Below are 18048 nucleotides of genomic sequence, written 5' to 3' on the forward strand. Positions count from 1 at the left end.
AATTATGAGAGATTTGTGGGCACAGTGACCAGCATAGCAAAAAAGTTTATTCCTAGAGGTTCTAGGAAGGAGTATATTCCTGGATGGAGCGAAGTCAGCGAAAAATTATATGAAGAGTTCCTTACAACTGGTGACCATGAAATATCAAATGAACTACTTCACAGCCTTGATGCCTCAAGAAGACAGAAATGGATTGAAACCGTCGAGAATATCAACTTCAAACACTCAAGCAGGAAAGCATGGTCCCTTCTTCGAAAACTGGGAGGTGGAAACAAAATATCACGTGATAACAGCACCATCAGTCCAGATACTATAGCCTCACACATGGTGTCAACATCAAAAGCACCCAAGCAAAGAGATTGCACCATCAAGATTAAACGAGAGCTCAAAAAAGCAAAGTGTCAGGAGGATAATGAAGTTTCTTGTCCATTCACATCAGAGGACATCTCAAAGGCACTAAAAGATGTTAAAAAGGGTAAAGCTCCAAGCTTTGATGGTATCCACCCAGAATTCCTGCTTCATTGTGGAAAATATGCAAAAGTATGGCTTGCACGCTTTTTCTCTGATATCCTGCAAACAGGGAACATACCTCCTGCACTTAAAAGAACAAAGGTTATTGCCATATTAAAACCAGGCAAACCAAATGACTTACCTCAAAGTTACAGACCTATAGCACTACTCAGCACAGTGTATAAGCTACTGGAAAGGGGTCGAGTACGAAGCAAGATGAATCTTCATAGCGAGTTTCTACAACCGTATGCCATTCCTGACAGACCTCATCAGAGGAATTAATAAGATGAAACGAATGACTTAATGATATGAGTTTTAAACGGATTATATTTACTTTATACGTACGCCTAAAAGTCGTGTTCACCATTTATTGACCTTTTACGTTTAGTTATACTGCCTTCCAATGAAAATAGCCAGTATAATTCATACATTTATAAGTTTGTTAAAGAACAGTGTAGAATATTTGCATGTACAATTTATAGCTCTTTATAGCCTAGAAGTCATATGTTCACTGCACAAAATTTGAGGCTATCGCATATGAAACCCCCCCCTTTACTTTTTTTTTTTTTTTGTAAAAGTGGAGAAAAAGGGGGCCTAATAATCAAGTAAATATGGTATATTCTCGAACAAGCAAAAGTACAGGAGAAGTTGTCATGTTTCCGTTGTTTCTAACCTGAGATGCTGGACATCCCATTAATTATTAGTAAATATGAAACAGTCACAAACTGATTTCTTCAATAATTGCCAAAATCCACCTCTACACAGTTAATAAATACAAGGAATCTTAATTCAGAAATGGTTGTTACCTTTCCTTTAACAGGCTGCATTATTCCCTCTCCTTTCCACTGATCAGTAGTTGCCCGAACCTGCTCCACTTTGACAGCTGAAACAAAAAAATTATGAGAAAGATTAAACCATCAATACAAATTCAAACAAAGTTCTTTCTTGGGTAACTTTAGACTACTCCTACTTTTACATATCAGAATAGGAAATACAGAGCAAGACAGCTATCATAATATACTTTTTTTTTTTTTTTACAAGAACTTCATATGCCTACTTTTCCGTTAAGCTTTTAATATCCAGAAACTAAATGTATGAACTATGAAATAAAAGCCTTGGGTCACTAACTGATCAAGATAATGAAATTTAGAATTATGTTGTAGAGCAACACTATTGTGCGCTGTCCATAAGCAACCAAGTACAACGGAGGATGATATGGAAGATGGCAGCAATTCAAGGAATCAAGTCCAAATGTTTCCAATGAAGTCCTGGATTCTTGCAATCAATCCTATTCTGTTTCGTTACTCTTGAAATGCCACTTGTAATGTGCCAATGAAAAACTTAATTTCACAGGACCTAAAGAAAGTTAATTTGTAGATTAGGATCTAAGATGAACTGTTCTGCTTGTCAGAACAGAAAGAACTATCTTATTGTATTTAACCCAGACACCTGAATTTTATTTAAGAACCACCCCAGAAATCAAAAACTAACATTTATAAAAATTGTGATTTATTAATGAACGCAAAGCATTTGGAATAAGTTTTTAGCCATTTAACTGTTTAGTCAATCATTACCAGAGATAATTCAAATTCATCATAACATTGTCATTGTCTTCGCATCGTCTTCAGTGCCTTTAAGATCGAAACTTTTTAAACACAAGTCCAATGATTTTTCATGAAATTCTTGGAGACAACGCTAAATTTTCAAAAGCTTCAGTTAGTAGAAATGTTAGCAGTGTTTCTGCAGCAACAGCATTCATGGAAAGAAGGTAACTTGCTTAGTATTTTCTTCGGTAGAAGAACGCCAACATATCGACGACTTCTATGAAATATGCAATGTTGGTGTTTTAGGTCCAACAGATAGTACACTCACAAGAATCAGATCATCTAGAGACAACAGAGCTGAAATATGCCAAAAGAGGAAGGGATAATTTTTCCAATAATATTGAAGTGATAGAAAGCAACACGCTACGAGAATTCTCTCTTATGCACCCCATATTTCATTGATCATTGATACAATTGTGGGTAACGCTGAGTTCCAAACTGTGTACTCATGACATATAAAGTAACGATGAGCCTTTCTTTCTTTAAACTTTCAAGTATTTAACCCATTCCACTACAATGACGGGTACAACCGTCAAGAGTTCTGCATTCATTAACGTGCAACGACTGATACAACCGTCACCATGTGCTCAAGTCGGAAATACATCTGTCTGACCATTGGATTTCTTTTGGTTATGATGATGTACTTTAGAATTACGTTCCTAGATGGTGCTAGCATGTTTACATGCCAATGTTATTTTCCGAAGGCCATTTCGTCAATGGATGTTTTACTTCTAAAGATGGTCCTCTTGTTCATGAAATGAATGCTACAGTACTGAGTAAGATGTGTAAACATTGAGGAGGAACAGGAAAGAATTCTGCAATTTCTTGATAGTGGTGATGAAGATAACTCAGAATTATCTGATAGTTTTAGCAGTGACAGTGCGTCTGATAATTATGACTCTGCTCATGAAAATGATAGTGAGGAAGAAGGTAACTCCGTACATAACCTCACCAAATCGAACAACTGGAACTTGCCCAATAATGTTCCGAAAGACAATGCAGGTATGTAAAAGAGTACAAGAAATTGTATTTCTACTTGTTGGATGCGACGTATATTTCCAGCTACATACGTGACATGCTGAGCAAGAGAACAAGCTCCTCATCATTCTGAGTCAACGCAGAGAGCAAATTCTGGAAGATGTCACCGTTCCTGATTACGCCACTAGGGGTGGTTCATCTCATAGCATACCAGTGAGACTACAGGGAAAGCACTGGGGCCTTTTTCCTGAGAAGACTGCTCCTACACCAAGTAAATCAGCCCCATCAAGGACATATACAGTCTGCATTGAACACTGAATCCAGAAGGAATCTTGCTTCGAGTGCAACAAATGCTAAAGTTGCCCTCCACGCAGAAGGATGTTTCAAGGTGTACCATACCTTAAAAGACTTAAACTGTAACCTGAAATGTTATCAGTTTGATGCAGTATGCTTTTGTAACCATTTTAGCATCCATAACTTAAAATGTAAAAAATAATCTCATTCCAAGGCACACTTTTCAAGGAAAATAATAGCAAGGCAATGGTTAACAAGATAACAGAATATCTAGAGCTATTCCTTGGAGCTCAAGCACAATGTCAACATGACACGGCGCATCAGTTGCCGACGGATACCAATATTTGTGATTAATTATACGCAGACCAGTTATCAGGTTGTACCGAGTGACAGTGAATTGGGCATTTCTAATGATTAACGACTAACACTAAAGTAGGAGAAAAACCCTTGCATACATAAATAGAATAAGTACATGAAAGGCACAAACAGGCCATTCCTACTATTATGACTATTAAATGGAGTCACAAATGATAGTTTTGAAAGGTATCACACCGTATAAACTACGAAACAACCTAGTGAGTACATTAAGTACATGTTCCACATTTATTTGAGGTCAATATTTTGAATACTGAGTTACAGTAGTTTGAATGCATCAGTGTAATTTCATTCTTGGAGGCTTGAACTACCCAGTCTACATGGGGTAGCAGATTCCGTTCAGGGCTCATTGTCAATGTGTTAATAACTCCCATATGGGAGCATGGCTTGAAGTGAGAAAAGTTATGAAGGGATTCTAATGAGAATACCTTTTGAAAGTATTTAAACCCCATATTTTTATCTGGAAACAAAATCTCAAACTATTACAATACAGTAGAGTCCTGCCCATCCGACCTTCACTTATCCGACATTCCGTGTTATCCGACACTGGTAGACTTAATTTGAACTTTTGGTGGAGACTAAATTCAGGGACACACGGTGTGGAGGGTGCGACCGTGGGACAAGCACTGGCCTGACCGCTGGCGGTAGGACCGGATTTTCTCTCAAGGACAGGTGCAGTGAGTCTCCCGTCATTGTTCATTATAGTATTGGTCGGGTGCGGATGTTATAGTTTTCATATCCTTTGAGTATGGCGAGTAAACGGAAGAAAGTGATTGTTTCTATGAAAGACAAGTTGGGTGCATTAAAGAGACTGGACAAAGGGGAAACTCTTTAAAAAGTGGCTTCAGATTATGGTGTTGGACGTGTTACAGTGGGAGACTGGAAAAGAGGGAAGAAATTGAAAAGTGGTGCTCTACCAGAGCAAAAAGTGATACACTGAAAATTAGAAAAACAACGAAAAAATGTGAGTACGAAAAAGTAAGTGAAGCGCTATTTCTTTGGTTCACCGGGAAAAGGGCCTGCCAATATCTGGCCCCATTCTGCAAGAAAAGGCAGTGTATTTCCAGGAATAGTTTAATGAAGGGGACCCTAATTTCACTGCCAGTGCGAGATGGCTTGATCGGTGGAAAAAACTGTACGGCATTAGGCAGCTTAATATCTCTGGAGAAAAACTGTCAGCTAAATCCGATGAGGCTGTGAAATTTAAAAAGGAATTTCAAGAAATAATTCTTGCTGAAGGATTAACCGGTGATCAGATTTTTAATTGTGATGAGACTGGGCTAAATTTCAAGATGCTGCCATCAAAAACTCTCGCAGCCCAAGCTGAGACCTCTGCACCTGGCTACAAGCATAGTAAGGAAAGAGTTACTGTTCTTGCCTGTAGTAATGTTACTGGGAACTCAAAAGCAAGCAAATAAGCCTAGGGCTTTTAAAAACATTTCAGTTAATGCTATTCCAGTCCATTACATGAATCAGAAGGCTGCCTGGATGTCTGCTGACATCTTTAAAGACTGGGTTTTTTTTTAACACAGTTTGTTCCAGATGTAGAAAAAGTTCTAGCTTCGAACAATCTCCCTAGAAAAGCGCTTCTTCTACCAGACAATGCTCCATCACACCCAAATGAAGAGCAACTTAGAAGTGGTGACATCAAAGTCACGTTCCTCCTTCCTAACGTGACGTCATGCCAGCCAATGGACCAAGGTGTGCTGGAAACACTGAAGAGGAAATATCGGCGGAAACTTCTTTCATCCCTGATAGAGGAAATGGACAATGGCGAGGACATGATAGAAAAGTTAAAACAAATCAACATAAAAGACGTGGCATATTGGATAGCGCAGTCTTGGGAAGAAGTTGAAACAACAACATTAGCAAAGTCTTGGAACATATTGGAACATTGGAACATATTGTTGAATGAAGTTGAACATCGAGAGGTGGTACAAGAAAACATGGAAAATATTGTGCCCCTACTGAATTGCATTTCTGGCTGCGAGGATGCTACAACTGAAGATGCGAGTAAGTGGTGTGCACAAGATCATGTGTGAACTAACTGAACCTGATAATATTGATTTTGTGAATGCTAATGGAAATGATGATGATGATGAAGAAGAAGAAGAACGAGGCATTGCAGACCAAGAGGAGAAAACGATTACTCAAAGTGAAGGATTAAGTGCATCGGAAATGGCATTAACCTACGTTGAGCAACAGCCGGAAGCAAGCACAACAGAGGTGCTGATTTTTCGTCGATGGCGGGATCTCGCAGCAAGAAAACATGGATCAGCAGGCAAGCAGACATTGTTGACAAGTTTCTTTTCGTAAGACATTTGGAAGGCTTTTGTTCAATACTGCATGCGCTGTACAATTGAACTGATAATGCAGTAAATAGAGTACCGTAAAACATGTCATTGTTTTAGTACTAGAGTACAGCCTTCCTGTTTCAGTTCATTTTCAAAGTTGTTCTGTATTATCCGACATTTTTGGTGTTCCGACATACTCCAGGTCCCGTTTAGGTCGGATAATTGAGACTCTACTGTATACCAAACGAGTTACAGAATAGAGTGGAAAGGATTATAGGTATCTCAGACCATTTCCCCTTCTTAGTGGGTGGGGACTGCAAATCGAATGTTCAGACAAACCTGTTACTTCAATTAAGTTCACATGTCATGTTTTACAGCTGTATAAACAAATTCTCATTGGAGGGTGCTCAAAAACCTATTTGTTCAACCACTGCCCTATAGATTTCCACAGTTCACAACTCTCGCAAGTCAACAGTGTGTTAGCTAACATGTCTCAAAAAAGTTTCAAGAAACAAAAAAAAATGTTAACAAGTTAAACTTTTAACACTGTGGCAATTAACAACTTGTTAGTATGCATTGAACAATTGTACACAAAACCAGGCCCAAGTTTACATTATGGTCAAAACTTATCCTACTGCGCCCATAAAGGGCGTCTTCTATTTTATCAGCAATGTTTACCGATTTTAAGCACAGTGGCATTTAACTAAAAACGCTTTTTAACTTTTTAATGTCTACCTTACAATCTGGTAAATATGACATTCAGAGAAAGAGTTATCGGGTACGTATCAGATGTGGCACGATCATGACTGACAAAATAGTCTCACTACCTAAGGCGTGAGAAGTTTGATCGTAATTTCGAAGAAAGCACTGCATAAAAGACTAGATGTACTGGAGTTGGGCTACATGAAGGCTAATATTTCACGTCCATTAAGTGTAGGTAAGTAGTTGGAACATCTCTCCCAGTGGTGGAAACTCATGTCGTTACTTTATCTAAATCTCCAGAAGATCTGGAGCAATTGCTGAATGGTATGGACAGTCTTGGGGAAGGAGTACAAAACGAAAATACCTAAGTCGAAAAGAAAAGCAATGGAGTGCAGTCAAAGTCAGATGATGCAGGAAAATATTAATCAGGAAACGAAGTCTTGAAGGAAATAGATGACTATGGTCACTTGGGTTGTAAAATAACTAATGATGGCAGAAATAAGGAAGACATAAAAAGCAGACTAGCACAAGCAAGGAAGGCCCTTTTTGCGAAAAGAAATTTGTTCACTTCGAACTTTACGGCTGTTCATTTGAAGATGCTAAATATACCTTTTTTCTGCTTTTCAACCATGCCAACCTAATCTATATATGAAATTCTCTCTTTTTTATACTATACAGGGTGAAGCAAAATTTGCGCACTCCGGCATCGCAGAAAAGTTCGTCCTGCGAGTGTATCCGGCAGAAAAAGGACATTGAAGAGTGGCAATCTGGCAACATTGTAACCACATATAGGGTAACTAAACTACCTCTGTCAGCACATCTTAGTCGTGCTATACAGTTGGTGCAGTGGATAGAGTTTTGAGTTAGCACGCAGGAGGTCGAGGGGGTCGATCCTGGGTTAAGGCGTATGTTTTTTATTTTGTAAATGTAGTCCAGGTAGTATGGTATCTGGCATCTTAATCGTCAACAGAGAATAAATTCACGCCCACGACATGGAAAGAGTCTTTAAAAGCTGACCAATGAAAACCATTGTTTGTCCATTTGTAGGATCGAAGTATGTAAGTGCAAATGGTTTTTAGAGGACCTACTGCAATCGCTTAATACACGAGTAAACACGATAAATGTGCTGGATTAGTGAAAACCCTCCCTTTTTTTGACAGAAAAATGTCAACCTATTCTCAACTATTGCTACTGATTGGTATTTACTGAATTAATAGATTACTAATCAATTTATACAACAATCATAGGACATGGATTATTACAGAGAAACATTATCTACAAGATACAAGATTTTTTTTCCTTTTATTTTAGTGTTCATACGACTTCCTTTACCAACCGATTATAACTAAAGAATGAGATTGGCACAAAACAACATCATCATCCTAAACCATCTCCAGTTTCCCGGGTGTGGTATATGAGCCTCCTCCATCTCATCCCGTCCTTGTACCATTCTTCCTCCACCAACTTGTCCCAATCATGACCTCTCAGCAGTATATCGTTAACTAAATCTATCCATTTCCTTCGTGGCCTTCCCACGGATCGCCTTCCTTCTACTTTTCTGTCAAATTCCTTCCTTGCAGTTCTGTTTACTGGCATCCTCTTCATGTGACCTAACCACTTCATTCTTGATATTTACTGGCACATTATAATATTTTATTGCAGCCAATGGCCAAAAGATATTTACATTAATACACAACATTAGTCATCTCATGATATCTGAATCCTATTGAGGAGAGAATCATCTATTTCTACTTCTCTAATTTTCTCATTCCTAATCTTGTCTTTCTTGGTTTTCTGGATCATAGTGCGTAGGAATTTCATTTCAGCTGCCTGAAGTTTAGAATTATCTCTATTGGCCAGTGTTGTGGTTTTGAGACTGTATGTAAGAATTGGTGTATAATAGCTTGTACAATGTCATTTTTGTTTTCATGGGTATTTGCTCATCCTACAGCAGGTGTCTTTCCTGGTGGTAAAATTGTGTTGCCTTATTGATTCGATTGCTCACCTCATGTTTTGCTAGGTTGTCATTTGATATAACGCTATCCGAGTATTTGAAAACTGGAACGCTGTCCAGTTGGGTTTCATTTAACATGACTATTGGTTCTGCTCCTTCCCCATACACTTTCATCATCACCGTCTTTGTCTTGCTGATGTTTAAACCAAATTTCTTGAACTCATTCCAGCTTTGCATTCTCCCTCCCAATTCCTCTTCCGAGTCACTCCAGATCGCAACATCATCTGCAAATGTGAAGGCTTTGATATCTCCATGTTCCTTCCTTTTAATAGATTTCATTACTACATCCATTACAATAATAAATAGAAGTGGTGACAATGAGCTGCCCTGCTGCACTACTCTCTTTGTTTCAAACCAGTCCGACAAACCACATCCTACTTGCATACAGCTTCTATTCCCACTAGACAACATTTTCACTTTGTCTATGAGGCTGTCTCGCACTTGAAGTTCTTTCATGCATTGCCAAATTCTTTCCCTTGGTACCCTGTCGTACGCTTTCTCAATGTCCAAAAATATTAGAAATAAAGGTTTGTTTTTCTCCCAGTATTTTTCCATTAGCATCCTAATTGCAAATATAAGGTCTGTAGTTGACCTTCTTGGTCTGAAACCATACTGCTCTTCTTCCAAAATTGGTAAAACAATATCTGTGATTCTAGTCTCTATTATTTTTTCCAATATTTTCAGGACATGCGACAGTAGTGCGATACCACGGTAATTAGTACATTTTCGTCGGCTTCCTTTCTTGAACAGAGGTACAATGATGCCCATCTTCCAGTCCTCTGGAATAGTATTTTCCTCCCATACCTTGTTGAGCAGTCTGTAGAGCCATTGGATTCATGGAATTCCCACTGCTTTCAGTATATCTGCACTTAGTTCATCTATGCCCACTGCCTTTCCTTTCTTCATGCTCGAGCGCATTTTCAACCTCAACCCATGTAATTGGTGGTTCAGTTGTGGTTCCTCGACTTGGCTCTCCTCTATCCGTTGTTATGGTTTCTGTATCTCCATTCAGCAGCTTTTTGAAATAGATCTTGAGTTCTTGTTTAATTTCTCCCTCTTCTTGCGCCAGTTCCATCATCACGTTCTATTGCTTTTATGGTCTCTAGATCCCTTCGGTTGTTTTTCACTACTCCGTACAGGTATTATATTTCCTCTACTGTCCTCTTCCAGTTTGTCTGCAAACTCATTCCATTTCTTCCCTTACAATGTTCTTTGCAGCAAGTTTCTTGTTCCTGTATACTCCTTGAAGTCTTTGTATTTCTTCTTCATTTCGTTCTTGTCCCTGTTTTTGTTTTTCCTTGTCCAGTGCCTTCTTTATTTGGTTTCCTTCTTTCACCGCTGTTTTCACTATCATTCCACCATGGTGTCTTTTTTCTGTTGATAGAACTTTTAACTCCACATAGGTTTTTGGCTTCTCCCACAAAGGTGTCTCTGAAGGCCTACCACTCTTCATTAACGCTGGTTACTTCACCCTTCGGCAAACTGTTGAATCCGTAGTTTGTATTCTTCCTTTATTTGGACTTCTTGCAACTTCCAAGTTTTAACCCTTGGTTTCTTCATAATAATTTTCTGAGTTTCATTCGTCTTATATCTGTGATGTACCTGCCACCATCTTTATTTGTGATTATGTAGTCAATCAATGTTCTATACTGTACCTCGTTATTCTGTGATTGTCTCTTTTTTTGAAGAATGTATTTTTGATTATAAGATCATTTATTCTGCACAGATCTAATAGTTGTTCTCCTTCTGGGTTCCTTTGTCCAAATCCATGTGGACCAATGATGTTCTCAAACCCAAGTCTGTCTACCCCAACTTGCGCATTTAGATCTCCAATAATAACATCTTACTCATTAAATATCTTCCAGGTCTTGCCGAAATTTCTCTGTCTTCCTCACTGCAGCCTGTCTGTCGGACATACACTTGTATGACTGTGTACTTAGTGTTCTCCAGTTTCACGAACATTTTAATGATTCTATCACTTTCGAAGATAACTTTAGCTGCAGCATCAGTCCCTTCATTAATTAAGAATCCAACACCATTTTTCGCTACCTTCTCCTGGCCACTCCAGTATAATTTATATCCTACACGAAGTGTCTTACTTCCCATCCCTTTCCAGTTGGTCTCGATCTCAATATTGATATTTTTCTTCTATCCATCATGTCCAATTAATGATAGAATGTTCATAGTTCCAATTCAGTATTTGGGTCTCTTATTTAGGGTTTCCTTTCAGAGCAATGTATATCATCAGCCTTCATGGTCATCATACTTTACAATTGTCTGAGAGGACATCAGACTGGTCTAGAATCTTCTTTCCGAGGCTCTTTCTCATTGAAAGCGACTGTACTCAATACTCTCCTGCTGACTTGCTAGGCCTAACGCATAAGAGGATTTTCTTTCAGGGTTTATTCCCTTAGCCTTTGAGGATCCAGTCCTCATCCTACAAGGCAGTAGGTTCCATCTGTACACCCCAGAAGGACACCGTACATGCCGTTGAGGTCTTCACCCTTAACCCAGGGCAAGACCCCTAACCGCCACCTGGGGACACACTCTGTAGGGGTCAGGTTCACCTGGTTACTTATTGGAAGTTAACCCCACCCAGAAGGAGCAAGGTTATTTGCAGATGAGGGATGAAAGTTTCCTTCTCCCTTCATTCCTGTTGACTTCATTGTGGCAAGCATTAAGAGAATAACTCTGCATTAATCGCTGAGGTTATAGGGCACATAGGTATATATGCCCATGAAAGGGATCAGAAATATTCAAATTAAGGATTACATGCCACAGATTCAATGACAGTGGCTTGCAAATTTTTTAACTGTAGGAGTTGCACAGAAAAAGGACAATATTGCAAAACGTGTCAAGAGTGAAAAACAGGGGATGAAGCGATGTGAAAATTCTACCGCTGATCCATCTCAATTTCAAACAAAATGCACTCATAATGAAGAGAATGAGCAGCCACTAACTACAATTTCCGAAGACCGCATAAAAAAACTTTTTGATGCCAGTTTGTCATATTATGCAAGGCTGAAAAACTCTCCTTATGAGGAATAATGCTGGTCAGTACAACATAGTACGCAATGCTATGGACGAGGTGTCTTAAACCAATGTTGCTATAATGAAGTTCCACAAATTGAGGTAGCAAGATAATTTTTCAAACTGACAGGGTGATTTGTGCCAGAGGATCACAAGGACAGTAGGGCTAAGGAGCGCCGATGTTCAGTCCAATGCTGGAAATTCTAAATGAAGCAAGTACCTTATCAGCAGTAAATGAGTATTAGTTATATACTAAATAAAGGAACAACTAAAGTTTTCTTTTCTGGGTTTCTTTTCTTTTCCTGTAAAACTGAACAGACCTATACCTAACATTCTATTACAGTATTTAGCCATATGTAAATAAATAAAAAACCCAGTCCATTCTCTCATTACAAACACTGAAAAGATTTCAGTCACTTCCACATATGATAGGGGGTTGGTAGAACAACAGAAACAAACATTATTGGCAGTGAAATTTCCAAGGTAAGGGATGAGAGAAATATTGAACAATGAAAGAACACACTATAGACAATTTTAGGAACTGAAATTGCATGACAGCATGTTACTTATAATCACTTATTCAAAACGCAAGAATAACAGCAGTTCATATAAAAATGTAGCTTAAGCAAGATATGTCTAAATATAGAAAAACTCTTCGCTGCTCTTAAGTGATGCATGCAGCTATCTTTGTAGGATGATTAGTGATTCCTTGTTACTCATTTAAAGAACAACAAAATCACTAGTCTTCCACACAACAATAGCCAAGGTTAGTTGCAAAGCTCTTGAGATTCTCCAGCTGGTGGACTTCCCATTCACACACACAATACACAAATATAACACACATGTTAGTCTCTCAAATTCCAAAAGTCTGGTTACCAACAGTAAAAGCATGAAGTACAAACCTGGAGTGGGAACAAAAAGCTCTTCTGACATCCAGACAACAATACATATAGCATCGTTTCAAAAACATACTGAATGTAGGACTATGTCCCACAACTCTACAAATAGTAACTCAATTCCAATACGAGATAAATCATTCAATCATGAATTGAAGAGCTTCTTCTCTTGCCTTATTTCAAATATCACACCAGTGTGTTCACAAAACTAGTTCCAAAATTCTAGAGTAGACTGCAGGGAAACTCCTACTAGTAATGGGTGGAAAATATTTCAAGAGATTGTGGTAACACAATGGCAAGCTCCAGACAAAAATATTTTAAAAAATCTCATTATTTCTATGACAAAAGTTACTAAACCTATATTTATGTAAAAGATTATATTAGCACATATGAACAGTAATGAATCAGCCCCTCCTGCTGACTGGTTGCATGACTAGATGCCTTGCCCGCACAACAATTGCAGTGCTGTGTGGAGTTCAAGGCTGAGCAGTGTTGCTACATCTGAAATCTTGCGGAAAGCAGTAAAATTCAATCACTGTTGGTATAATCTGATTGAAGCTGCAGGCACAATGATGTACTCGGCAAATTAAGTCCATTTCAACGGATAGTGTGTCCTGACAACCTCTACCCGTGTTCTGTCAACATAATTCTTTTATGGGAGAAAATTCTGATGATGTTAAGAGACCTCCTGCCCCTATAATTCATGGCATATGCGATGGAGGAATAATTGTTAATTTCAGATGCACCTTACTCGAGTGTGTTTTGACATACCTTCAACATCCCCCATCTATCACTGCAAATTTACTTCCTTTTCCTTGACGCATAACCTCAGTATTGACAGAAGGGTCTTCGGGCAAAAACTGGGATAGCACTGTGAAAAAAGCGTCCATGGTCTTACGGTACAGTGACCTTATGGAAATGGGAAATCATGGAAAAGCTTCTTCAGGGCTGCTGGCAGTCCATTTTCAACCCACGAACTGCTGGATGCAAGGTCCAAGATCGAAACTGCACAGTCAATCACCTCATTCGGTGGACTGATAACAGAACGCAAACCGAACTTCCGTGGTCTCTTAAAACAAAATATGCCCAACTGACTGCTATATATAACATGCTTTATTGCAAATGTCTAACAAACATAAGAATAATTAACTCTATATGACAATTTCTTTTAATGGTAGAACTTTAAATCACTCTTTAGTTAAGATCATTCACTAAAAACATCTATGTTCAATGTATTCAGATTCATTCCATGTCCTTGATTCATCCACTTAAGTTTTGCTTTACACACTTTATACATAAATAAATAAGAATCAACGGATTCATTTCAGATTACAGAACTGAATCACGAGTTTTGAAAACCGATTTCTCAGATCAAATTGCGGCACATTTTGATAAACTGTCAATATCTCATTGCACATTTTTATAACAAGAACAGCACAGACTTTTTGTACAGATTCAAACCAAACTTTACATCTTTCATCTCAAGCTTATTTCTCATAATAAAATATGTCTTACTCTTTCATATACACCTGGCCAATACATACTTTGCCATATAACTCCCAACATTCTATCATGTTAAGAGACACTACCAGTTTGTAGGGTAATTTGTAATAAATATTCTTTCTTAATCTGGTTACCCTCCAGGGTTGGTTTTTCTCTCAGACTCGGCGAGGGATCACACTTCTACAGCCTCAAGGGCAGTGTCCTGGAGCACGAGACATTGGGTCGGGGGATACAACTGGGGAGGATGATCAGTACCTTGCCCAGGCAGCCCCACCTGCTATGCTGAATACAGGCCTTGGCTGGGGATGGGAAAATTGGAAGGGATAGACAAGGAAGAAGGAAGCGGCCGTGGCCTTCTTAAGTTAGGTACCATCCCGGCAATTGCTAGGAAGGGAAGTGGGAAACGAACCCACCTCTACTCATCAGCTGACCTCCCGAGGCTGAGTGGACCCCGTTCCAGCCCTCGTACCACTTTACAAATTTCTTGGCAGAGCCAGGAATTGAACCCGGGTCTCCAGGGGTGGCAGCTAATCACACTAACCACTACACCACAGAGGCGGACTGTAATGAATATCACCAATTAAAATTCTAAAAGCACACAAATGTACCATTAGGCAAAGTGTTGATAAACTTATTAACTAGCCAAGTAATAAAATTATGTGATTCTTCCTTTTGGTCTCCTTGTACTCTGGTATACAGTAACCTTTAGCCTATCACTTTTTAGGTCGGAAGAGTACAGAACATTCAGAATAAATGCAATTAGCTTCAAATCAAGGAAGAATACATTTATGATATAACATATGTTACAGGAAAATTTTATCATTTCAAGGAATCAAGTTCCAAGCCACATGTATAGGCAACTATGCAGGGGATGAAACATTACCCGGTAGAAGTTCATATTCGTTTGGAAAAGGTTGGTAGCAGTACACTGATGACACTTGGTGAACTTCATATTTGAGTCCACCATGAAGTGTACCATGTATCTATTTGCGGTTATAGTATGCACAACAATTTGTTGATTTAGCTAACGGGTTACCCTTTAGCTTCAAGTTCAAAATTCTTAAGATAACCGATAGAATGTCTAAGCAAAGTAAATTTGTAGTTTTAAAATGTACATACTGCAAAACTATTTATCATAATTTTTTAAGTTGTATTTCCCACCTAGCTGCTCATTCCTACCACCCAGCTGGTGAGAATTTCTGGGGAGAACACTGTAATACCTATTACAGAAAGGAAGCAAACTAATGGATCCATGCTCAAAACTAAAAGCGACGCTTGGCAGAAAATTTGTAGTAAATTCAATGTACATACTGACGTTAGCCAACGTAAGATCAAGCAACTGAAACAACTGTACGAAAATCATCTCTTCCATTTCTAACTCTTTCTGGAAAAGGCCTCTCATATTCCCAATATTTAAGATACAGAAGTTCTGCATCTAATGCACCTGCCATATTTTGAGCTGACAGAATTTAACTGCTTAAACCTGGGCAAGTAATTAACCGAGATTTGAACAGATTATGCCTTAAACCAATGTTTATTGAATGTTAATTTGGTTACGTTCACTGTTAAATTATTTTAACAGGCAGTTAAATGTTAACCGAGTTGAATAAACCGGGCTTAAATTTTCAGAGAAGAACATCATTGTGCCAGCAGCTTCCATCAGATTATATTGACGAAGTGACAATTTCATCGCTTTGTCGCAAGACTTTAGACATTGCAATGCTGCTCAGTCTTGAACCACACAGTGCTGCACAACTGTGGTGCGGGCAAGCTGTTTAGTCATGTAACCAGCAAGCAGGAAGGGGCTGAACCATTCAAATGTGCTAATATAAATTTTGCTAAATATATTGGGGGGGGGGGGAAAGAAGTTTTGTCATCTTACGGAATGAAATTCTCAGCCCAAAATAGTGAAGTGTTAGTAACAACACAAAACAAGAACCGAACATATTATGGTATGACATTAGGAGGGGAGCAATTGAAAAGATCTGAAAGCTTTAAATACCTGGGAAGTGGAAGAAAATGGAGAAAACAGAATGGAAATTAATGAGAGGAAGGTGCGCATATGGATTCCTAAGAGTGTGGGAGGACTGATATGGAAAAGGGATGTACCTCAGATAAGTAAAGGAATTATGTACAAGACTTATTTTGCGCCAATTTTGACACCTGGATCACAAATGTGGGTGATGAAGCAGAGAGATAAAAGTAGAATGCAAGCAGTAGAAACGAAGTTTCAAACGTGTCTAGTAGATTTAAAAAGAACAGACGAGAGTAAGAAAGAATTTGGGAAATGGTAAGTGAGGTGTCTCTACAGGAAAAGATAGAAAAATCAAGGCTGCAGTGGTATGGACATGTTAAGAGGATGGGAGAAGAGAGAATCAGAAAAGGTTAGAAATCGAGCTGATGGGAAGGAGACCCAGAGGAAGACAAGGGACAGATGGCTGAAAGGTGTAAAGAAGAGCACCGAGGCAGGAGGAGGAAACTGGACGACAGTAACAGAAGAGAAGTTGACAGATAACGATGGAGAGGCTTATGATCCAACCAGACCCAGCCTAAGGTTTGAAACAGCTCCAGATGATGAAAAGTATAGATTTTAATAACTTTTTGTGTGTTCATTTGAAGATGCTAGGTGAAAACCCATGCCAACCTAATGTACATGCAAAACTTTCACCTATTATAGTTTATTTGAAGTTGAAAATTGGCAGAAGGGCGGCAAATTGATACGAAGAGTGCTGTATTATTCGCAAAAACAATGTTTTTTCAAAGAAAAATATCAAAAATCTATTCTCGACCATTACTACAGATGGGTATTTACTGAATGTATTAACAGTCCATTTATACAACAATCATAGGACTTGATCGATTATCGCTGAGAAACACTATCTACATGATGCAACATTTCTTTTTCCCTTATTTCTGTGTTCATATTGACTTCCTTTACTAACTGATTATAACTAAAGCATGAGATTGGCACGAAACAAGATGAGGGATGAAAATTTCCTTCTCCATTCCTGTTTGAACTTAATTGTGCGCAACGTCAAGAGAATAAGTCTGTATTAATTGTTGAGGTTATGGGGCGCACAGCAACACAGTATATGCCCATGTTAGGGATTGGTAATACAGTAGAAATCCATTATAGCGAGAATTCCTAACAGCAAAAAATGTACTCGCTACAGCGGATTGTCATTACATCCGATTTTTAAAAAGTCGGGCAAATCCCCATACACATTAAAATCGGTATGAAACAGCAATCGGTTTGTTGAAAACTTGCATTTTCGCGGACAATATGCACACTAGTTTACTTGTTTGTTATCTTTCAAAATCCGATACTACTGGAAGTGCACGTGTGCATTTAATTTCATTCTGAAGAAAATTTAGTACCGTATTTCTCTGAATCCAAGACGACCCATACTCTTCCAAGAAATTTTTAATTAGGCTTTTAAAAATTGCTTTGTAAAATCATATTACGCCTTTCTTGCACAGTACGGCATTTTTGACTGTCTCCACGCCAACGCCGAACAATGGTTTCAGTTATACCACATTTTCTCTTGCAGCTGCACAATTATTCTTCATTTCCACAGGTTTAATAACCATTAGCTAAAAATTGGCATTATAATATCAAAGAGAACCCGTGCAAAATTTGCCGGCAATACCTATACCACACATCTCTACAATACGACGATCCACCAGGAAAATATTCCTGCTGTCTATAAAACTTAATTTTACTAAGCGTCAGGTACAGTAGACTTGTTATAACTCTGCCAATGAGTAGCCGTAGCCTTTTCTAAGAATTCGAAGCTTCGCATGTTTCCATGCCATTCTGCAAGAATTCAGAAATGTTTTTGTAGAAA

The 18048-nt window shown here is 38.5% G+C and overlaps 1 protein-coding gene across 2 annotated transcripts in view; it reads right to left on the reverse strand.

Annotated features, from left to right (window-relative positions):
* Positions 1–18048, reverse strand: part of HnRNP-K (Heterogeneous nuclear ribonucleoprotein K) — a 281790-nt gene that overhangs the window by 14482 nt on the left and 249260 nt on the right. For both annotated transcript variants that reach the window (XM_067145808.2, XM_067145809.2), the window contains exon 13: positions 1317–1393. In XM_067145808.2, the coding sequence (XP_067001909.1) occupies positions 1360–1393 (34 nt within the window). In that variant the 3' untranslated portion in view covers positions 1317–1359. The remainder of the gene's footprint in view (positions 1–1316; positions 1394–18048) is intronic.

Source organism: Anabrus simplex, chromosome 4 (genome assembly GCF_040414725.1).
Source record: "Anabrus simplex isolate iqAnaSimp1 chromosome 4, ASM4041472v1, whole genome shotgun sequence".
In the NCBI taxonomy this organism is placed as follows: domain Eukaryota; kingdom Metazoa; phylum Arthropoda; class Insecta; order Orthoptera; family Tettigoniidae; genus Anabrus; species Anabrus simplex.